The sequence below is a fragment of the Puma concolor genome, chromosome C2, assembly GCF_028749965.1.
Source record: "Puma concolor isolate L17-30 chromosome C2, mPumCon1.1.hap2, whole genome shotgun sequence".
Lineage (NCBI taxonomy): Eukaryota > Metazoa > Chordata > Mammalia > Carnivora > Felidae > Puma > Puma concolor.
The window spans coordinates 30,758,991-30,782,328 of NC_141675.1; the positions used below are offsets into that span (position 1 = coordinate 30,758,991).

Sequence of the window (23,338 nt, forward strand, 5' to 3'; positions counted from 1 at the left end):
GAGATGACCTTCTGTCCTGGGTTCTCAGGTCTGTGGAGCAGGTGTACCGGGACGCCAGGACTGAGGGAATACTGCCGCTGAGTGAAGGGGCCTTAGCTCTGGTCACGGGCTGTGGGCAGATGACCACGTGGGACACCCCCCCCCCCCCCGCCACTAAACAACCCTTCATGGAGACTGTTAGCACATGTTGAGTTTTACCCTCCTTCATTAGTCTTTGGTGGTTCAACCTAGCCATCTGGGAACCCTTCTCCTCCACCGTCCATCTCTTTCCCTACACACTGCTGGTCAAGGGAATCCCAGAGAGGCTCCCTTGGGAACAGGGTCCTTCAGGAAGTGGCGTCAAAGGAGTCCTAGAGCCAGTGGCACCACAGGTGGGCCTACCTATGTGGTGGCAGATCCAGATCCAGATCACGCGGACCCTCTCCAGGTCACTGTGGGCCTCCTGGAGCAGGTCGCTCACCAGCTCGTCCAGGCCACTCTTGACTGTCACCTGGGGAGTGGGAGGGGTATGCTATGTCATATGTCAGACCCTGGATGAGGGCTGTGAGAGCCCAGTGCCCTGACACCTGCAGCTGGTGCTGCTTTTCTTCCAGGCAGAGGAGGAGGAAAGAGCCGGAAGCACAAAGGCTAGGCTGAGGGCAACCTTTGGTAGGGGGCTGTACATATCAGGTAGGGCTGACCAGCTGAGTCACTGGCCCTACAGCTACACATCTTTTCACTGCAGACCCTGAGGCCAGCCAGGTGGGCAGACAGCTGGGCAGCTGTAGCAGCCCCTACTCATGATCTATACCACCCAAAGCAATCTACAGACTTAACACGATCCCTATAAAATTCCAAAGGTCTTTTTTGCAGAAATGGAAAGCCCATCCTCAAATTCATATGGAATTGCAAGGGACCCAGAATAGTCAAAACAATTTTGAAAAAAAAAAAAAAAGTTGGAGGATTCATATTCCTGGATTTCAAAATTTACTACAAAACTATAGTAATCAAAATAGTGTGATACTGACATAAGGATCATATAGGCCAATGGCATAGAATTGAGAGTCTAGAAATTAACTCATACACCTATGGCTAACTGACTTTTCTGACAAGGATGCCAAGTCCATTCAGTGGGGAAAGAATAGTCTCCTTAACAAATGGTGCTTGACAACTGGATATCCACATGCAAAAGGATGAAGTTGGCTCCCTACTTCATACCGTATATAAAAATTAACTCAAAAAAGATCAATGACTTAAAAGAACTTAAATGATAAAACTCTTAGAAGTAAACACAGGAGACGGGCGCCTGGGTGGTTCAGTTGGTTGAGCATCCGACTTTGGCTCGGGTCATGATCTCACGGTTTGTGAGTTCGAGCCCCACGTCAGGCTCTGTGCTGACAGCTCAGAGCCTGGAGCCTGCTTGGGATTCTGTGCCTCCCTCTCTCTCTGCCCCTCCCTTGCACATGCTCTGTCTCTCTCTGTCTCAAAAATAAAACATTAAAAAAAAATTTAAGAAAGTAAACACAGGAGTAAATTATCATGACTTTGGATTTGGCAACAGATTCTTAGATATGATACCAAAGACACAAGGTACAAAATAAAAAATAGGTTAATTGGGCTTCATAACAATAAAAATCTTCTGGGCATCAAAGGACATTATTAAGACAGTGAAAAGACAACTGACAGAATGGGAGGAAGTATTCACAAATCATGTATCAGATAAGGGTGTAGAATCCAGAATATGTAAGAGAACTTCCACAACTCGACAACAAAAAGACAACCTAATTTTAAAATGGGTAGACTGGAATACACACTTCTCCAAAGATATGTAAACGGCCGATGAAAAGCTGCTCCACATCATTAGCCACCAGGGCAATGCAGATCACAACCACAGGACACCACAGCCACTAGGATGGCTGTTGTCATCAAAAAGATCTCCAAGATGTGGAGAAATCAGAATCCTTGTGCATGGCTCATGGGAATGTACAACAGTGCAGCTGCTGTGGAGGACGGTTTGGGGGGGTTCCTCAATAAGCTAAACAGAATTAATCATACGATCCAATAATTCTACTCCGAGGTATACACCCCAAAGATCTGGAGACAGATACTCAAACAGATACTTGTTCAAACTCCGTTCATGACCTCATTATTCACAACAGACAAAAGGTAGAAACAATCCAAGTGTCCATCACAGATGAATGGGTAAACAAATGTGGCATATATCTGTACCATGAAATATTATTCATCCATCAAAAGCAGTGAAGTTCTGACACCTGCTACAGTGTGGACGGACCTTGAAAACATGATGCTGGGTAAGCCAGACACAACAGGACATGTACGTATGATTCCACTTACATGGAATCGAGAGTAAAAAAGTTCATAGAGACAGTAAGTGCTTTAGAAGTTACCAGGGAGAATGGGAGGGATTGCTTCATGGGTACAGAGTTTTTGTTTGGGTGATTCGGAAACAGATGGTGGTGATAGTTCTACAATACTGTGAATGCAATCAATGCTGCTGAGTTGTACACTTAAAAATGATTAAAAGGGCAAATTTTATTATATTACCAGAACTGAAAAAAAAACAAACAAACAAATTAGGTCAAGGTTTAGAGTTGTGGGAAAGGCAGCCCTGACCATGTTCAGTCTTTATAGAGAACCTGGGGCAACCCAGTGCTTAATTCTACAATAGCTGCCCACACCTCTGCCAGCCCCCATCTTAAGCGCTCTGAGCGCCTGGATCCTTTTCGCCACTCACATCCGAACCCCAGGATCCACTGTCTGATGACAAGGAGACCTCTGGACCCCTCTTCTGCCTCCCACCTGCCCAGCTGCTGCCCGCCTCCTTTTGTTCGATGTCCAGCTCCAACTCCACAGTCCTGGTCTCTGTTGCTCTCCCGGGGCGAAGGACAGCACTGGACACACTGCAGGGCCTGCACACCAGCCTGGCTGATTCCTGACTTAAAAGCCTGTGGCTTCTGGTCCTTTGGTCCCCTCTACCTGGGCCCGGCTGGCTCTGGACACTCACTGCTCTGTGGCTGAGTCTCTGGCCTCAGCTGCGCTCCTGGCACTGCTCTCCAAGCAGGACCGGCAGCCTGTCCCGTCCCTCCGGGTGGCCATTACCACACAGCCCACCCTCCTCAGACTCTGGCACTGCACCCCCTTCTCTCCTCAGAGACAGCCTGGCCTCAGACTCGACAAGGCCCAGGACTTCTGCATAATGAGCCCTCCTCCTGCTCAGCCATGCCTCCTGTCTTTGCAGGGCTTGCTCTTCCTCAGGCAGTGCCCCTGCTCACCTGTGTCCTTACCTTCTCCCTTCCAGTCCTGGCTGCCCTATCCCCTCCTGTCTGTACCCCTCCCTATATCTCTTTCTCAGGACTGCCTACACCTAGCCTTCCCCTCTTTGCCAGGCTCCTGTGGGGTCTTCACCCCCCCAAACCCCCGCTTTGCTCCTTGGCCTGCCAGAGTCTGACTGAGGCTCCAACCCTCCCCTCTGGGAGTAGGAAGCACTTCAGTATTGAAGTGGCGGAAATGAGTCTGTCCTAACCTCTCTTGACCAGACTGCGCGCTATTGACCATCCCTGCCCTCAGGGAACTCTCCCTGCACCTTCCAGAACATCGATCCTTCTTGATCTTGCCTCGGCCTCAGGTGGCTCCGGGCCCTTTGGACCTCCTGCCCTGTCCTCCCCAAGATGACAGCCACCCTGTGGCTTCAGCTCTTAGCTAAATCTGATGGTTCCTGAATGAGTGTTTCTGGCCCAGACCTCTCCAGGCTGGATACAGCTCCAGGCTTGGACACCCAGCCACCTCCACTGGCTGTCCCACAGATACTGGAGCCCACTGCCCCTAAACGATCTCATCATCCCCTGAGACTGCTTCTTGTAGTGAGGAGCTGGCTGTCCCATTCTCCCTCCGTCATCCAGTCTGCAGCCTGTGAGCCCCCTGCCTTCTCCCTCCCTCACACACATCCACTGCCTTGCACACACTGGGATAGAGTCCTCCCTCTGTCCCCAGCTCAGTGTTGACCTTTCTGCTCCTCTCTGTTCTCAGTGTTCCCACTTAATCCAGGTCACGCCCACTCCTGCTGGGACAGCTGATGGCTCCCCACTGATGGCCCTGCCTCTAACCTGACTCTGGATCCATGCCCCTATCCATCCACTCATTGGTTAGCAAACAAGATTCCTGAGTACCTGCTATGTGCCAGCCACAGGGCAGTCTTTTTAGGCTGTAGATGATCTCCCTGCTTACTGGCCTATGATGGCTTACTTCTGACATCAGCAACGGGTCCAACTCCTTGGCCCTTCCAATCAGGCAGCACCTGGCTCCCAGGACTCTAGTTGTCTCTAGTGCTTCTGCTTTTGTAGCTGCCCCTCCCCAACCCCAGCCCAGAAGAGCCTAGACCCAGACGTGTGAGAGCTTGGCAGCCCGTGTGCTCCAGGGGTGAGCAAGGCTGTGGTTGCAGTGGGTGCTGGCCAGCTGCACCCATGGCCCTCCCTCATCCTCTTGCCACCTTTCTTCATGGGGCCGGGCATGGCCTGGCTCAGCAGCAGCAATGCCCAAATGGGCAATGGCAGGCGGTCAGCATAGGGCCGGCCAGAGGGGCCTGCCAGTGGGGTGCCTGCGGGGTGTGTGGCCTGGGGTGGGAGCATCAGGACCGTGGGTGGCATTGGGGGGGATAGAATGGTCTTCCATCCTGAGCAGGGGCCTGGTGACTTGGCCTTCTTCTCTCCATCCATGTGATGTGAGAAGGCACTCTGGGCCATCTATCCAAGGGACTCTGGATGCATTTAGGAGGGGCCTGAGCAGAGACTTCATTACTCTGACTCAGGAAACTCCGAGCCACCTTATGCAGAGAGGCCTGCTCTCTTACCTGTGAGGCATACGTGTCCAGTTTCTCAAACTCCTGCAGGTCCAGGGGCATGGATTTCAGGCTGGACCGATCCCAGGGGTAAACTGGAAACATAGGGAGGCTCAGTCAGCCACTGAGGCCTGCTGGTGAGTGCTGCCCAGCCCAGGCCTCTCTGTCGTTTTGAAGTGCTGTGATTGCCTGACCTTCAGCATGATTCCCAGAACCTGGAAAACTGCTCCCAAGACCTATATCTCCTAGAGGGGTTCCTTGGTCAAATTGGTTTGTGAACTATGGCAACTTCTCTAGTTCGTCTGGAGAGTCACGGGGAACATGAGCCTATTTGCAGACCCTGGGAAGTCAGCAGTAAAGAGACTGGTTTCACCTCAATTAACTCAGCAGTGCCCAGGCAGATTAATGATGGAGTCCCCTTCTCCCCACCGTTTAGTTTTCTGCAGATTTCCTGCTAACTTTTCCAGGAATGAGTGCTCTGTGGGAAGTGTCCAGGCAATGCAGCCAGCCCCTGACAGGCTCAAGAAAGGAGGGTCTGTACTCTAGTTATGACGCCCAGGGTGGAGGGTGCTCTGGGTATGGGAGGAGGGTGTGCCGGAGCCAGGCTCTGTAGGCTTCTGTAGGGTGAGGCGTGTTTGGCACCCAGACAGGCTTCCTCCCTTGCCCACAGTCAGCCATAGACTGGAGCAGCCCAAGAAAGCCAAGTGTGTTGTAGCAACAGGTGCCCCAGGTATTGCGGGGGGGGGGGGGGGGGGCTCTGAGGGAGGCCGGGCCCCAGAATCACTCCTTTGTGCCAGCCTTTCTTATAGGAAGCCGGGCACACCAGTCGTCAGACCAGCCACAGATGGGCAGCAAATCCCTGTCTCAGACCAAAAGAGAGCCTGGGCTCCGGCAAGGTCCTCCCATTATTCAAGGCTGACCAAGTCAGGCAAGCTGGGTGGGAGGCCAGGGGTTAGGTGAGGAGGGTGGGGCCAAAGGGCCACTGATCCCCTAACTCAGTGATAACCCCACTCTCCTGTGGGGGTGCTGGTGGGGCCCCAGGGCACGGCAGCCAGCCTGGGAAGAGCAGAGTGACATGGGGAAGCAGCCGGTGGGGGCTGCATGAAGCCTAGGTTCTAGTGGGGGCCTGACCTTCACGACCTCCACTGTGCTAGGGGTTGCTGGACTCAGCTGCCAGGCATGAGGTGCACATCTATGGGGCAGCTGGGAGAGTGAACGAGACGGTGGATCACGCTGTAAGGTCAGTGCCGCTTTGCTCCCTGGGAGGGTGTAGGGTGGGGGTCCTCTGTGGGCAAGTACAAGGGTAGAGGTGTGAAGCGTCTGTGCCCGGTGTGGGGGCTGCAGCTGCCTTTGCCCAGACATCCCTTGAGGTCTGTGAGGGACCCAGGCCTTGGTGCTACAGACCCAAGAGATGTGGCGGGAGAGTGAGAGTAGGGAGGGGGCGGCCCACCAGCTCCGGCCCGAGCTCCTGCGAGATCCTCTCTGGGCCAGCATTGGCTGAGACACAGTGGCAGCTGGTTAGGGAGCTGACCAATTTCCAGCCACAGAGGAGATCCCAGCCTCTAGTCAGCTGTCAGGCGCAGGCCATGTGGGTCTGTCCTCATTTCCCCACTACTCCAACATCCCTTCCTTTTGAGAAGGAGGCCTTCTTTCTTTGCAGCCCAACTGGGTCTGGCACATTCCCCAAGGCCACTTTGTTCTGCTTTCTCGCTTCCTGCTGACACTCTGCAGCAGCCCCTAGAGGGGTTTGGTCCCTTTGACCCTAGGCCTCTGACTGGGTCCTCACCATGTCCCGTGCTATGACACATCCAGGACCTGAGGGCTGTTCCTCTCTGAAGAGGAGGCAGACCGTGTGGGGGGCAGGCAGACTATGAAACCCTACCCCAAGGCTGTGGTGTCACCACCAACCTAGTATTTTCTTTCTTCATTTTTCTACTTCTTTTATAAGGACCAAGATATTTCCTGGACCCTCCATAATCCTTGTGTCCTGTACAGCCTTACACTGGGGCTCTCTGAAAGCCCAGCACCACTGTGGGTCACTCCTCTGGTGCTGGCACTGGGATCGCTTGTCTCTCATCACTTAGATCCCTGTCAGCCCCTGTCCTGTGTGGTCTGAGCGCAGCCCTTGTCCAGCCAGCCTCTCAGAAGGGGGTGGGGACCCGCAGCAGGTCCTCAGTGCCTTTTCCCTCTGCGGAATCTGGCTCTTGCCATTCTCTGACAAGGGCTAGCAGGGTGACCTAAGTGGATATGAAGTGGACTTACATTTAACAAATTTCTTCTTGGTATAACTCTGCAAATGAGGTCTCCCCCGCCCCCATTGAGAAGAAGGATGACATTTCTAAAATGGGACTGAAAACCCTATTACTAGTTTTACCCTTTCTTGGTTCCATTTTACAATATCTCAACATTAAAAATACCCACAATGATTTATGCCTCATTACATTTACCTTCTGAAGAGATTATATAAGATCTAAATATGATTTTGCATAAATACATTTAAAATACCAGTGGCATTAACTAAATTATTCTAACTTTAAAGCAAAACAATGGGAAGAAGTGCCAAGCTCTCCCAAACCTTAGATGCCATCTGGTCTATGGAGAAGAAAACTGAGGCCCCAGGAAGGTGAGGGAGGGACAAAAATAGGACTCAAAGCCAGGCCATCGATCACCCCATTCAGGGTTCTACCCTCTGTCCCATTCTACTTATTCATATGCCTCCTACCTTACACAGGTTTAGCATTCCATTTAAAGTTAACACAGTTCTGAATTCTGTGTTTAATATGTTTTCTGTAATGGGCTGCCTTGTTATTGGGGTTTATGCTTCAGCTTTGGGCTCATATGGTGTGTGAGCTTTTCATTACTCTGCCTATGTCCATGGCAGACCTTGCTAATCAATCATGATAGTCCTCCCCACCCTGAGCCCAGAGGTAGCCCCAGACTCTCACATAGGACCCAGAGAGCCATTTCCAATTGACTGGAGACTGGCCCATGGGGCTAAACCAGTTCACCATCTCACAGAACGGCCCTGGAGAAGGCCCTGCAACTTACCATGGGCATCTTTTGCTCCAGGCTGCCGGGGTCTTGTGTTTCCATTTTTATCACCTTGTAAACCTGCAATATCCCAAAGGTCAGAAGTTGAGACACCTCAGAAGTCAAAACGCAAGCACAGACGATTCTCTTTGTGGTGGTCCTGGCTTCTGACCCCTCCTCTTCTATGTCTGTGCCCCGCCTTCTTGCTCCCATATCCACCCACCATCTATTACTGCTGGAATTGTTCTGGACTTCCTGCTGAGGCAGAGGAAGGACTGACAACCAGGGAGGGAATGACAAGAAAGAGAACTGCAGTCTGTAAGCAAAGGCAGAATTTACCCCGACATCAAAACTTTGTGTTCCTCAGTGGGTCCACCTACAGCCTAGAGCTCCTGCCTTCCTCTGGATTCCCCTGCCATCTTGGAACACAGCTGGGGATGCCAACAGCACCAGTGAATTCATTGCCACGTAAGAACTGACCATGGGAAGAAATGAATGTGGGCGAGGGAAAGGCAGTTTCTATGGAGCCGAAGCCCAGAAAAGTCAAGCAATTATTAAATTATTCCTCAGGAAGGTTCAAGGGCAACCAAATCCTATCAATCCAGGACCCGTTAATGCAGAATGGTTACCAATAGTTATTAGACTCCTGGGAAACAGGAAAGGAGCTGCTGATTTGAAACCAGGTCAGGAAGATATGGGTCCCTGATGGAGCCAGGGGGAGCTGAGGAGGCAGGTTGTTTTATGCCCCTGAAGCCCACCAAAGGCTGTAAATATAACAATGGAAGGTTGCAAATGTATAGAGGCTCTGAGAAAGAGTTGTCCTTGTGTTCCTTGCACCTACATTTTATTTCCATCTCCATTCTTTGATAGGGTAATGAGGGTTCAACATAGTAGCTAGCATTTATTGTGCACTTACTATGCCTGCCTTGTGCTTTATATTGACAGTCTCATTAAACTTCACAACAGTCCTATGAAGGAAGCTGAATTATTTTCCTCCTCTTATAGATGAGGAATTTGACTCCACAAGAGAGGTTAAGCTACTTGCCCAAGGTAAGAGCTGAGATCTGAACCCAGCCTGTCCACTCTATACCTGACTGCCCTTCTGAGACCCTGACCTCTGAGGGCTACAGGACAAGGCAGGTGGGAGGGCCTGCCTTGCTCAGGCATGGACACGGAGAGAACCTGAGCCCTGGATGCTCTGTAGACTTCATTCCTTGGCCAGCATTTCCCCAGGCCCCTGTAGCTGTAAGGTAGACAGATGCCCAGAGAGGACCAAGAAGGGAGTGGAAAAGACATCATGGGTCTGACCCCATGCACCTTGCACTGAAGGCAGCCAAACGTGGTGGCTAAGAGCACAGGTCTCAGTCAGACCTGGTTTTGACCCACTTCCTAGCTAGTCCCTTCGCAGTTATTTCACCTCTCTGGGTCTCACTTTGGTGATTTAAAAAGTGAGGCATCTATCAAAGGGTTAAAAAGTTAATGAATGTAAAATGTTTACCACTGTGTATGCCACTTTTTAGGCAGACAATAAATGGTATCTAAAACAACACTCTTGTGATGAAATTCATCTTTAGCGAAGTGCTTTGTGTTACCCACACCTAAGTGCACAGACACAAGAACAGTGGGTGTTAGATATGGAGAAGGGAGTCCCTAGAATGAAGCTGTCATGCCTCTGCCTCTTTCCAGTGTGTAGGCCTAGGTTACTCCTCTCCTGCCCCCACAAGATGCCCAGGTTGGACTCTGGCCCATTAAGTGACTGTCACTCCTCCCTCCAGCCCTCCACACATGAGCAGCCCTGTACGTACGTACGTTTAGCCAAGGAGAACTTCTTGAGCAGCTGGGGCATGGCATCTCGAGGGTGGACCTCCACAGTCAGCTGTGTCCCTGCAAAGGAATGGGAGGTGACATTCTCAGCCAGATGCTGCTAGCAAAGGGTGCAATGTCCTATGACAGATGTTTGAACAACAAAACACGATTGGTTTTAAGCTTTCTTCTGAATATACAAGTAATTCTTGTTTAAAGAAATGAAAAACAAAATACAAGCAGACAGTTTCCAAACCCAGGCAAGATGAAATAAGAACACTACCTTGTCTTTTCCAGTGAATACAACTATAAACCTTGGAAAGAATGCACGGAGCAACTATTTGAGGACTCTGTAGTCCTCTGTAAATCATAGAAGGCAAGTCAGGGAATAAGATTAGCATTTAAAGCATCACTAAATTTTCAGTGAGTTTACTATTCCCTTTCCCATATGGTATTACTTAGACTTGACTCACAGGCAGCCCCAAACCCAGAAGTGCACAGTGGGTACAGGGAAATGGTGCTCCAAGAGAAGCTCTTTCTTCCAGCTTGTGGAGTAAGAAGGGAAACCTCTAAGAGTCAGAGAGCATGGGGGAAATCCCCTTTTGGACCTCCCCCATCCCTTTTTTCTATTATCTCCCCATTCAGCCTCTAGGAAAGTCTGTTGGTAGGGGTGTAGTAGTGATTTTGTTGGTCAGCCCAAACCTTAAGCACTCGAGTCTTCGAGGGAAGCTATGATTCCCTAGAGTGTGGGAGCAAATACTCACTGTTTTTTCTCTCTCTCTGTTCCCCACTGATTGTCTCTAGATGTAGACAGAGTTGTGAGAAGTGCCTGGCAGAGTGGGGAAATTAGAGTCCAGCTTTTGTGCTGGAGAATTGAGAAGCGGGTTGTGAAGGGGTGGGAGCTCAAGAAAGCAAATCCATACAGTTCTGGATGAACTCTTGTGGTCCCCTCTGAGCTGAGCACACATGGATCTCATCCTAGACATTATACCACAGTCTTGGAGAACTAAACTATGGTGTAGACCAATGCCTAGACTGGCCACTGGGGGTGCATGTTCTGAGAAGATCTATAGAGCATTGCAAAGGCTACAATCCAAAACTATCCAGTGTAGGAAGAACGAGGAGTTATCTCTACTTGAAAGGAAAAGATAATCAACAGATGCTAACCTTGGGATGATAAAGATTTTGGAATTATCAGACTTGCAAATAGCCATGGAAACCATGCTCTAACAAATAAGGGCAAATAGTCTTGAAATGAATGGAAAGATACCAAGAATCAGCAAAACGTCAGAAGATACAAAGAAGAAACAAAATTTTAGAGGTAAAAAATATAACAGTTTGAAAAACTATCTGGATATGCTAAATAATATATAGAGATGACAGAAGAGTCAGTGAACTTGAAGAAAGATAATATAAGAAACAGAGCAAAATGAATTGAACTTCAGAGACCTGTAGGATAATACTTTAAGGTCTAACATTCATGTTACTGAGATCCCAGAAGGAGAGGAGAAACAGTGTGGTACAGAAAAAAAAAGTAAAGAAATGATGAGAAAGTAATCAATGAAACCAAAAGCTGATTCCTAGGAAAGATCAGCAAAATTGATAAGCCTGTAACCAGATTGACCAAAAAGAAAAAGAGGTAAGACACAAATCAGAAATTAAGACACCAATATCAGAAATGAAACAGGTGAGAACACTACAGATCTTGTATGTATTAAAAGAATAATAAGGGAATACTACCAACAACCCAATGCACGTAATTCTACAACTTAGATGAAATGGATCAATTCCTTGAAAGCTACAAACTACTAAAACTCACCCAAATAGAAAACCTCAATATCTCTACATCTATTTTGAAAACTAATTGTAGTTCAAAATCTTCCAGGAACAAACAAAGGCCAGGTCCAGTTGGTTTCACCAATAAATTCTAACAAACGTTTAAAAAGAAATAAGATCAATTTTTAAATAAGATCTTTCAGAAAACAGAATAGTAAATATTTCATTACCCATTATATGAGGCCAGCATTAATCTGATACCAAAACCAGACAAAAACAGTATAAGAAAAGAATATTACAGATGAATATTTCTTATGAACACAAAAATTCTCAAAAAATATTAGAAAATTAAATCCAGCAATATAGTAAAAGAATACCATGGCACTGCAAAGCTGGTTCAATATTTGAAAACCAATTAATGCAATTTGCCATATTTGCAGGCCAAAGAAGAAAAACCACATGATCATTTCAATGGGTGCAGAAAGTACATTTGACAAATTTAACATCTATTCATGATGAAACTTCTCAATAAACTAGGAATAGAAGGGAACTTCCTTAATCTGAAAAAGAGTATCTAACAAAAATCTACAGCTAACAGCATATTTAATGGTCAAAAATGGAATGCTTTCCCCCTATGACTGGAACAAGGCATGGATGTCCACTCTCACTGCTCCTAACAAACATTGCACTGGAAGTTCTACCCAGTGAAATAAAACAAGAAAAAGAATAAGAAATAAGAAAAGAAGAAAAGAAAAATAAATAAAAGTCCTATAGATTAGAAATAAATACAACTCTCCTTATTCACAGATGACATGTCTATGTGTGTAGAAAATACCAAGTAATCTACAAAGAAAGCTCCTAGAACTAGTAAGTTTAGCATGGTCACAGGATACAAGGTCAGATACAAAATCAATTCTATTTATAGTCACAATAAATGATTGGAAATTGAATTTAAAAATCAGTATTTCCCATAGCTCCAAAAATTGAAATACTTAAATATAAATCTAAAAAAAAAAAAGTGCAAGAGCTGTATGTTGAAAACCATAAAGTATGATCAAACAAATTAAAGAAGACTTGAATAAGTGGGAAGACATACCATGCTCATGAATTGAAAGACTCAATATTGTTGTCAATTCTCCCTAAATTGATCTATAGATTTAATGCAACTTCATTCAGACTCCTTAAAGGAATTTTATAGATGTTAGATATAGGCAAGATAATTCTAAAGTTTAGATGGAAAGATACAGCAACTGCAGTGGCCAAACCAATTTTGAAAAAAAAAAAAGTTGGAGGAACCAGCTATTTGATTTTAAGATGTGCTATAAAGCTACAGTCATTACACAGTGTTATACTGGCAAAGGGACAGATATATAGATCAATGGAGCATAATAAATAGTTAAGAAATAGACCTACACAAATATGGCAAAGTGATTTTTTACAAAAGTGCAAAGACATTTCAATTAGAAAATGGGTAAAAGAAGAGATTACAGATGGCATATAAGCACGTCAAATGATGTTCAATATGATTAGCCATTAGGAAAATGCAAATTAAAATCACAATGAGATATCATACCTATTAGAAGAGAAGTAATAAAAAATAGTGATAATACTCTACGTTGACAAGGTTGTGGAGAAATCAGACCTCTCAGACATCGCTGGTGGGACTGTGAAGTGATACAGCAACTCTGAAAACAGTCTGTCAGGTTGTTATAAAACAAAACATATACTGAACATCTGACCCAACCACTGCACTCTTGAACATTTATCCCAGAGATATAAACACTTACGTTTGTTCATACAAAAACCTATACACAAATGCTTATAGAAGCTCTATTCATAATCACCCTAAACTGGAAACAGCTTAAATGTCCTTCAATGAGTGAATGGATAAACACCCTATGGTACATCCATATCAAGGAATACTTCTCAACAATACAAAGAAACTCTTAGGAGAGACAGGAGGATGTAACCACTGACATTTTGCACAAGAGGATTTTGGGGTGACAGAACTGCCCTGTATTCTGACTATAGTAGTCAGAATATGAGCATGCGTTCTGTATGCGTTAAAACCCATGCAAGTATATGCCAGACAATTCAATTTTAGTAATTTAAAATAAAACAAAAATAAATATAAGTACCAGTTGAGCAAACAAGCCTGAGAAGAATTAAAACAAGAACTGGATGATCCAGAACAATACAAAATGGAAATTCAAAGTCCAGAGCAGGATTATAGTAAACACCTGCTTCCTTCTCGAGTCTTCACACGTCAGTGAATCTGGTCCTATGTCATCGTTTTAAGTGAGCTGGATAGTACTCTATTCTGTACATCGTTTATAATCCATATAAGCAATCCCTTTTGGTTGGATAGTTAACTTCTCCCAAATATTTTGCTATTAGAATCAGTGATGCATGAACATTCTGATACACATCTCTTTACACACTTTTCAAATCAGTCCCTTTGAATACATTTTTAAATATGGATCTTTTGCTGTATTTTGGCAAACTTCCCATGAATGATTTTATCAGTTGATCACACCAACAGCACAAGGGAGTGTCCATTTTGCTCATTCTTACTGTGTTTGATTGCAAAATTCATCACAAAACTTCGTACTTCCAACGAGAGGTCTTTTGTTCTGCCCCTTGAATTTGGGCTATCTATAGGACTTGGTTTGTCTAGTTAGCATGGGATGTTAACAGAAGTGGTCCTGGGGAAGCTCTGAGCGTAGGTCTCAAGGAATTTTGCAGCCTCCACTCTCATCCTTGGGATTCTAGCCACAACTGCCGTGTGAATGAGCCCAGGCTAGCCTGCTGGGGGTGGAGAGACCACGTGGAACACAGCAGAGGCATCTCAGGTGAGGCCACCCTACCCTACCTGGTCTCCAGCCAACTTACCAGCTGACCACAAATACATGAGCAAGCTGAGCCAAGACCCGTGATGAACTGGGCGTATCTCAGGCAGGAACGCACAGCCAACCTGTGAGCTGGTAAATGCTTATTATTTTAAGCCCCTGAGTTTTGGGGTGGTTTGCAATGTAAAAATAGATCACTGATATACTCACTGACGTGTGATTTTATCAATCTCTGAAATTTTTATTAATGAACAATGGCATCTCATTTTTGTGCATTTAATTTTTAATGTATTTTTCATATAGTTATTTGCCATTTGAAATTCTTATTTTGTGAATTGCCTATTTTCCTAGTTGTATTATTTTTTCCTTATGAGTTTTGTAAGAGCTCTTTTTACTAACCCTTTCCCTGCTAAATGTATTGCGATGGTTTTCACAGAATGACAATACTGACTATCTTGTATAGCTCAGAAACTTGCTCTGCATGCCAAAGAGGGTCATTCTCAAACAACTTAATAAGATACAATGTGACCTTCCCAGGTATTACTTTGAAGGGGTTAACCTTCACTTTGAGGGTAGTTTCTAGTACATTCACTGTCAAAGAAAATCAGTGTGTGACTTTATAATTAAGACTTTAAGCATTTCAGAGCTCAAAGCATAATTCAGTTCTGGTTATAGGATCGAGTGTCAATGCCAAGAGCAAACACTTCCTGTGTGTCTTCCCATGCTGCGTGAAGCACAGGCCTATTCTCCTTTGCCTTTTTACTTTTCCCATCTGAAACACTTTCGGGTGTTTTTCAAAGTGGGTGCCAAGCTGTACTTGGCTACAAGATGCTTTACAAGAAAAGGATTTGAGAAACATGTCCACTGTCTCTCTTTTTGTAGGTCGTAATGTGTAACGCTGTGAGAAGTCCTGCAGAGAAGAAGTCAGTTTGACCCAGTACTATTTTGTGAGACACAATTTGGAAAACGCTGGACTGCAACAACCTCCAGAAGCTTAAAGAAGGTGCAGAACTGAACAACTTGGTTTAGTCAACAGCAAACCTCTTCCCCCAACTTCTCACATCTAACATACAGGCGCTTCCAACCACCCCCAATTCAGCCCTGGCTCTTTGTCCAAGAATGAGTGAGGTGAGAAACTAGGTACTGGTAAAGCGGTGGTAAAGGTGGGCATTGAGGTATTCTCACACCCGGATGTGGTCCTGTTCTGCAACCTCCACCTAGCACCATTTCCAATCCCTTCTCTCTTTCCTGAACTTCCTCTTTCCTCCCCCTTCTTGGACAGGGGCCCAATTTCCAATATCCTCCTGAGCCCCACTTCCTGACTCTCCTCCAAAGAGGCCCTGCTAATCAGCCCCCTGCTGAGGAAAACAGCACAGCTGCTTAGCCTTCCTGATCTGTGGGAGTGTGATACCCACTCTTGTCACACACAGGTGTGTGAGGGCATTTTCGGAGGCCTCTCTGCCCCAGAAACTGGGCCTGGGTGTGCTGTCGCAGGTGAGCAGCAGTCACTGGAGAGCCCTGTGCTCCCTAAAGGAGTGAAATGGTAAGATTTTGCAGACTACTATATTCCTGTATCACATCAAGTCTTAATCTAAGAAGAAAATTAATTTGACCAATTTCCAATGAATGAGAGTGGAACATCATTTGGAGCAAAATTTAAAGTAAGATCTAAAACCTAAGTATAGTCAGATACCATCACACCAATCTTAACAGTCACGACCAAACCCACAGGAGGTCCTTCCCGGGACTTCAGGTCACCTGGCTGGCTCTCTCATGGCATCCCTCCCTGGTTCTACCAGTCGTCACCGAAATACCACTTCTGAGGCTGCAGCCCTGGCTGTCTTAGTAGCAGCATATCAGCAGTTGCTTGAGAAGTGCCTCTCAGGCCCCTGCCCCAGGTGCCACCAGCTCCGTGTCCTTTCCTCTTAAGCCCTCAGATCCGGAGATGCAGCAGGAAGCCCCAGAACGTCCCTGCCCGTGGCCCTACTGCCTTGGGTCTGCCTTTTACCTGGTCGGGAGAGTTCTCCCTCCAGCGGCTTCTCCCCAGGTCTCTGCAGGTCTGAATCAGGATTTGTCTAAAGCCCTAATTTGCTCAGAATATCTAATGCAGAGATGGCAAACAGATTTCGTGTTGTTCATTAACTCTGACTGGCTGCAAGTAGCTGCCTGGAGTGTTGATCAATTAGCAAAGACTGTCAGGCACGTGTGTGTGTTATGAATGTGAGTGTGTGTGAGCATGCACACGTGGGGGGGGGGGGTGTCTGTGTGCCTAGGGCTGCAGGATTCAGGTCAGATACTTGCTATCCTTGCCTTAAGGTGCTCACTAACGTTTTCTGTACCTGGAACCCGGGTTAATAACCGTACCCAGGTTAGTAGCCGGGTTCCTTGCCTTGGAATGTTCCTCTGCAGTAGTTGAGAGTCAGGAAGCCTCAGCTAAAGCATCTGTAATTTAAAAACGCCCTTAAAGAGCCCCAGGGTAGGTGTTCAGCAGGGCTGTGCGTGGTTTCAGCCCAGGGACTGGTAGTCCGCTTCAGTGCAGGAAGCCTAGTGCTCTGACAGCCCAAGAGCAGCATGCTGGATGATGACAGGGACAGTCTAACTCTGCAGAACCCTTGTCAGTCTCCACTGGATGCAGCGTGAAAGGCCCACTCAGCAGCCCGAGTCACCAGGTGACAACCTGACAACCGAGTGGGCTGAGACGGCTGGGACACCATCCAGGGGGTGATGAAGGGTGTCTCTCGCAGCCCTGACCGACCCCGGCTTTCACCGGGCTCTTGAAAACAGAGGGCCATTCATGATCCCTTCTGCAGCACGGAGCTCCACAGGAGCATCCCATATCTGGAAACATGGCCGTCTGACCCCAGTGCCTGCGTGACCAAAGAAGGAATGGAGTGTCTGCTTGGGGACAAATGACCAGCAAGAAAGGAAGCCTCAAAAGAAAACTGGCTCCTCAGGAATCACTTTTGGGGCCCCAAGTCACAGGGGCTCCAGCAACCACCCTCCTGTCTCCTCCCTCACACACCCATTACAGATTAATCTTCTGAAGCACCCTTCCGCATGGAGATCCGAGACTCCACTGATCTGTTTGTCAGCTGTTGCATAAAATTTATCATACCTGGTGCTCCCTCTCCTGGATGCTCTTTCCCAGATGCCCACATGGCTTGCTCCCTCACCTCCTCCCTTATTCAAATGTCACCTTCTCAACTACTCTGTTTTAAATTGTACCCAGGTGGTAGGCTGCATAGCGGCCCTTAAAGATAGCCATGCCTTAATTCTAGGAACCTGTGAATGCTCCCTTATATAGGAAAGGGGACTTTGCAGATGTGATTAAGTTAAGGATCTTGAGATAGGAAGATCATCCTGGATTATCTGGCGGGCCCTAAGTAATCACAAGGATTCTCATAAAACAGAGTCAAGAGATTAAACTACTAATGTGGAGAAAAGGCCATGTGACAATGGGCACAGAGAATGGAGTGGTGCAGGTGTACAAGTCAAGAAGTGCCAGCAGCCTCTACAAACTGGAGGAGTCAAGGAACAGATTGTCCCCTAGAGCAGGTGGGTGGCATGTGAGTGGCCCATGAGAGCCAGGGTGTGGTGTGCCAAGTGGGGCTCTGGTGTCTGGTGGGCCCCATACCACTCCTATCTGTCTGGGACACCATGGGGACAGTGCAGTGTGGAGGTCTGGCAGGTGTGCCTGACTCGGGGACCACAGTACCCTGTCTCAGTTTTCTTGTGCACAAATGGGGATAACACCATGGCCCTATCAGGGGGCATAGCCAGAACTAAGCAAGATTGGCAGTGGCTAATCCACTTTCCTTTTAGTGAGGTATTGCTTATTTTTGTTTTGTGGTGAGCTGTGTGCTGCTAGTTCGCTTCAGGGAAGCAGGGGGGCCTGGGTTTGTCTTTGCAGTGCTCAGGGCAGGGGGCAGGTTGTGGTGGGCCCACTGAGGGGGGCCTGCTGTGGAGCCATAGTCCCCGGAGTTCTGCCGTAAGATACACTGGTCGGGGTCGTGCTGGTAAACCCATCTTGACAGGCCCTTCCTCACCGCCTGCCAGTGCCTTTCTGTGGTGATGGTGGGTTAGTCTGTGATTCTGAGAGCGATTCCGTGAGAGGCTCCGAGTCCTCCAGGGACTCCTACTTTGCCACTGCTCCCTGAACACGAGCAGATAATTTCTTTACAAGTTAGAACATCAGTGCTGAGAGCAAAGGGGTGAAATCTTAGGGCTGAGTCTATGAGAGCTCTCAGATAGATACCAGGCCCTGAGTCTTTAATGCAGAGCAGGAGGCCAAGGTGGGAGGTTATTGGTGGGGAGGGAGAGAGGAGGGGGCTGAGTAGGGGGTGGGAGTCTCTATTTAACCTGGCCTCCCCTCCAGCCGGAGCTGTAAAGTCCTCCCATCTCTATCACTGTAGCCTCACCACCCCACATACCCTGTGTTCTCAGATCTGGTCAACTGCAGAGTCAGCATGGTGATGCCCTTGCCTGCCCTCCCAGAGCCCCGGAACCCATCCCAGCAAAGTGAGGATTCTCAGGGAAGAGCTCTCTCGGGGAAGGGCCCTCTCACTTCCCCTTGCCGAGTTAAACTCATTCCTTGTGGGGAGGGCCCTGGAAGACTCAGACTCCGCTGTGACTCAGGAGGAGGGAAGGCTTGGACAGTGGGTAGGCAGTGGGGAGGCCGGTTTCCAGAGGCGTTGTGGAAGCAGGGCTGTGTGAGGGTTAACAGCTGAGGCCTTGGTGGTGGCTGTAGCGGGGTGGGCAGGTTCCCCCAGCTCTGACTCTCACCAGCCATGTGCTCTCAAACATATGACAACTTTTCCAAGCCTCAGTTTACTCATCTGTAAATTGAGGACAGTTAAGAGGACCTATCAGATAGGTAAGCTTCATTTACATGAGAATAATTATGTAAATGGATCGGCAGGGTGCCTGGCACTCGGTTAGCACTCATAAATGTTGGCTATAGTGAAGACAGCAAGGGTGAAGAGGACAGCTGTGAGTTCTGTGGCCTAAGGACTTTATCACTCTATCCCATGCAGCCTCTCACTGTTTCCCGTGGGACACGGGGAGAGGGAGAAGAAAAAGGTGCTCCAATGTCCACAGGGCAGAGGGGATCCTGCTCCCCCCAGTCTGTGCTCTGCACTTGCTGTCTCTGGCCTGGGCAGCAGATCCAGCCACACAGGAACTGGAGGAGAGGTCACGGGTAGCAGTGAATCCTTACCTTGGTTGTCGTAGGAAGTGATGACCTGGGTCTGCTGAGGGTGCTGTTTCTCCGCCAGGTTTCCTGTAGACGCAAGACAGAGGGACCTGCAGTGGCCACAGGGACTGTGGAGGAGTTTGCCCCAGGCAAAGCAAGGAGCAAGGAGCTGTGTGCGTCCGCCAGAAAGGTGAGCTGGTGGGGGTCAAGCTCACCCTAGGCCTGGCTTAACCATGCGCACACCCACGAGCACATCCCCATGGTGTACACACGTGGGAATAGGCACAGTTCCACACATGAATGCAGAGGCAAATTACTATGAACCCGTGTGCACACACCCTCACACCTCTCAGCAGGTGCCAGCAGAGGCTGGGTTTCTTCTCCATAAGGTGGGGACAGCTCCAGTGGGCTGAGTAACCATAACTCCCAACTTTAGTGTCACCAGGCTCAGTTGCCAAAATACAAAAAGATGCCTCACTGATCATCATGCCTTTCTATCCCCATTTTACAGCGGATGAGCCTGCTGCCTGGAGGCTTAACTTCTGGCCAAAGACCCTCCTGCTAGGGTAGGTCAGACTGGGATCTGAACCCCAAGTCTTCTGATTCCTAGCTCAACCTCCTCCTCTGAGAAGAGTGGAGGCAGCCTTCCTAGCTTAGGAGTTGGGGTGATTGCCGCATGGGTCAGTTTTGGAGACATTTGCAGGGCATCCGCTATGTGATAGCTCTCTCCATGCACGAAGGGTATTTATGTCCTGGAACACAGAGCTGTCCTCAGAGCCTAGTGGGGTCAGCTTGCTGTGGAGAAATGCCCAGTTCCTGCCACAGGCCATGAAGGGGGAACCCACAGGCTTACCTGCCCCTCCTATGGGATGCAACACCTTCTGCTACATCTTTCCCTTAACAGCTGCTGTGGTGGCCTGGTCTTGCTGAGGCTGCTTCAGAGGGATCAGGGAGGGGCTGGAGAAGGGCCAGGGTTGTGGCAGCAGGGGGTTCCCCCACTGTTACCACCCTCACTTGCCACCTTCTCCCCTGGCCTCACACTGGTCTGCAGAAACGGTGTCGGGCCTGCCATTGGAAGTAGCCACTGGGACCAGTGACTGAGCCTGGAAATAAGCATGCCTCTGGGGCACTGGCCTAGGCAGGTTCCATTCAGATGACTTCCCTGGACCCAATCAGATCTGCCACTCCGTGCTTCCCACACCTTGGCCTAGGTAGAAGCCAGTCAAGGTGGGTAGGCAGGTCACTGAGCTGGGCTGGACTTGTGATCCAGCTGGCAGGGTCTTGCCCTGGAGAACCTGCCTGCTCCAGCCTTCTCCTATGAGCAGGCCCAGCCAGGACCCTCACCCCATGGGCTGAGGTCGGTGGGTTGGCCAAGGGCTAGGAGCACTGTGTGTGCCAATCCAGGGTGATGCTGGTCTGGAGCTCTAGGCCAGACTTAGGCGAGGACAGGGAGGCCACCTCCTTCAGGCACAGCTGGCTACTTCTCTGCTGGGCTGGCCGATGAAAGAAACAGGATCTGGGAGGGAATCCTCAAGGAGGACGATTGGCTGGCATAGCTGCTGTGGGTATTTATAGTCAGGGCTGCACAATTGGTTTCCCTGTGGCTGTGGGGTGTCAGTCCCTGTGCTGCTAGGCAGACTTCAGCCAGGACCAAGGAAAGCAGCCAATCACAGTAGGGGAAGCCCGTTGCTGGGCAAGCTAGTGGGGTTGGCTGGGCCCAAACACCTGCTGCTCGGAAAAGTTTGGACCAGTCCAGGCTCCCCCCACCCTGCCAACGCCCCAGCCCAAGGAGTGCACAGGGCAGCAAGAGGGGGAACATGTGCCTTTTTGGATCAGCTCCATGTTCAGCCACATTTGTGCACACTCCACCAGCATAAGCCGTCAGCTGCCTCCTTTGCAGATGAAAGCCGTCCAGTTTCCAGGGCTGGGTGCCTTGGGCACCAGCAAGGCAAGTATGTACCCAGAATCTTGCCATTAGAAAACACAGAAAAAAAGCTGTAATTTTAACTTCTGCATGCATGCAAACGTGCAATTTGAAAAATAAATAAAAATAAAATTTTACTTTAAATTACATGTATCAGTGGAGTGGTGCAGCCATCATTTTTTCCAGGCTCAAGGCCTCTGTAGAACCTCTCTCCAGCCCTCCATTTACCTGAAACTCTCCGTTCTCGGGTAGTTTTGCAAGAACTACTTTAGTGATCTTCTTTATTTAATTATTTTTTAAAAAATATTTTTATGTTTTTTTAAAGTAATCTCTACACCCATCATAGGGTTCAAACCCACAACCCTGAGATCAAGAGCCACATGCTGCACCAACTGAGCCAGCCAGGTGCCCCATGATCCTATTTATTTTGTTGTATTTTTCCACTAAATTTCCCTCAAACCAGGGATGCTAAAGATGGTAAAAATAGGATAAATTTACTATATTTCAATCTTCTAATGTAAGAATGTGGCCAAGAAGCCATAAGATGAATTTCAGACAACTCAAGGTGAGAGAGCTGTAACAAAGGAAGATGCCGTGTCTCTTTCCTCCCACTGCAACCCACTTGCCCACTCACCCACTTGTACGCTGGCCAAGCAGTGCATACCTGTACCAGCTGCTGTGCATTTCTGCAGCTGACAGGTTTCTGGTGGTCTGATTCTTATAATTCTCATGAGCCTGAAGCATAGTTTTGCTAACTTTGGCATTTGCTTCAGTACAGCCAGAGTTGACGCATCTATCGCCCTATGGCCTCGTAACAAGGTTAAAGAAGCCATCCCACCGTGTATGCCCATTAGCCAGGACCCTGAGGGGTAGTCCTCAGGTCAGGGGTATGTCTTAAGGACAACGTGTCCCCATGCACAGGGCAGGGGACACAGGAAAGCTCTTCACTTCCAGGGAGTTGAGACTCTATTGCAGTGAAAAGCATCATGATTATAACCATCAATGTGGTGCCATGAGGGCAGCGTTCCTGACTATCTTCATCTCAACAACTGGATCCCTGCCTGGCACAAAGTAAGCCCTGTAGAGCTTTATTAAGGGAATGAGTGAATGAATTTACTTCCCTTTTGTTAGCAGAGCATAGCTGTTTGGTCTCAGGCAATTGGGGTCCTGATTCCCCATCTGCAGAGGGTCATGGGGGGTGGTATCTTCACACTGGCATTTGATGGGCCCAGATCTGACTGAGCCCCCTGATGGAGCTCTGGGAGTGGAGGCCTAATTCTTAGTAGAATTCTCACGTGCCTACAGTGAAGTTTCACTGATGTTTGTTCTGGAAGCTGGGCTAATGAATCTGTGAAAGGTACAGAATAAGGCCTAGTATAGTCAGTCCATGCATGGCACTCCCAGAGATGTCCTGGGCCTGTTCCCTGCAGGGCAACAGATGCCTGGCACCAGAGAAAGGAGGCTTTGGAAACTGACTTCTCTGAGCTTATTGTATTCTGGGTCCCAGGCCATCCGGGAACCATAGCACCCATCTCCCTAGGCCTGGAGCAATAATGTCCCAAAGCAGGCCATTGTCCTCTCCATTTGGAAAAAATTTCAAAGATGGCTGCCCTGCATGACATAAGCAGCCCCACCCCCAGTGGGAACACACTCAAACCTCACCATGCCAGATGATGCTAAGTCCTTCCCTATATATAGCCAGTGAACAAGTGGGTGCTCAACCTTATGGAATTGCTCCCCTCCCCTCACAGCGTCCAGGAAACTGGGGGACCTGATCTCAGGGAAAACTTTCTAGAGTCACAGCAGCCCCAGAGCTTTGCTGAGTCATGAGCAGCTACTTCCTGAGTGGTTAGATGTCTAGAGCCAGTTTTCGAACATGTGAAATCTAATGCTTCCAGTCATTTTTCAATGTGTTGAATTACAGAGATTGA

At 48.2% G+C, this 23,338-nt stretch overlaps 1 protein-coding gene across 1 annotated transcript in view; it reads right to left on the reverse strand.

Moving 5' to 3' along the window:
- The window catches only part of KY (kyphoscoliosis peptidase), a 46,939-nt gene that overhangs the window by 19,589 nt on the left and 4,012 nt on the right, over positions 1–23,338 (reverse strand). The window contains exons 3-7 of the mRNA XM_025913801.2: positions 19,508–19,570; positions 9,674–9,748; positions 7,883–7,945; positions 4,847–4,929; positions 382–490 (exon numbers count right to left, since the gene is read on the reverse strand). Coding sequence (XP_025769586.1) covers positions 382–490; positions 4,847–4,929; positions 7,883–7,945; positions 9,674–9,748; positions 19,508–19,570 — 393 coding nt within the window. The remainder of the gene's footprint in view (positions 1–381; positions 491–4,846; positions 4,930–7,882; positions 7,946–9,673; positions 9,749–19,507; positions 19,571–23,338) is intronic.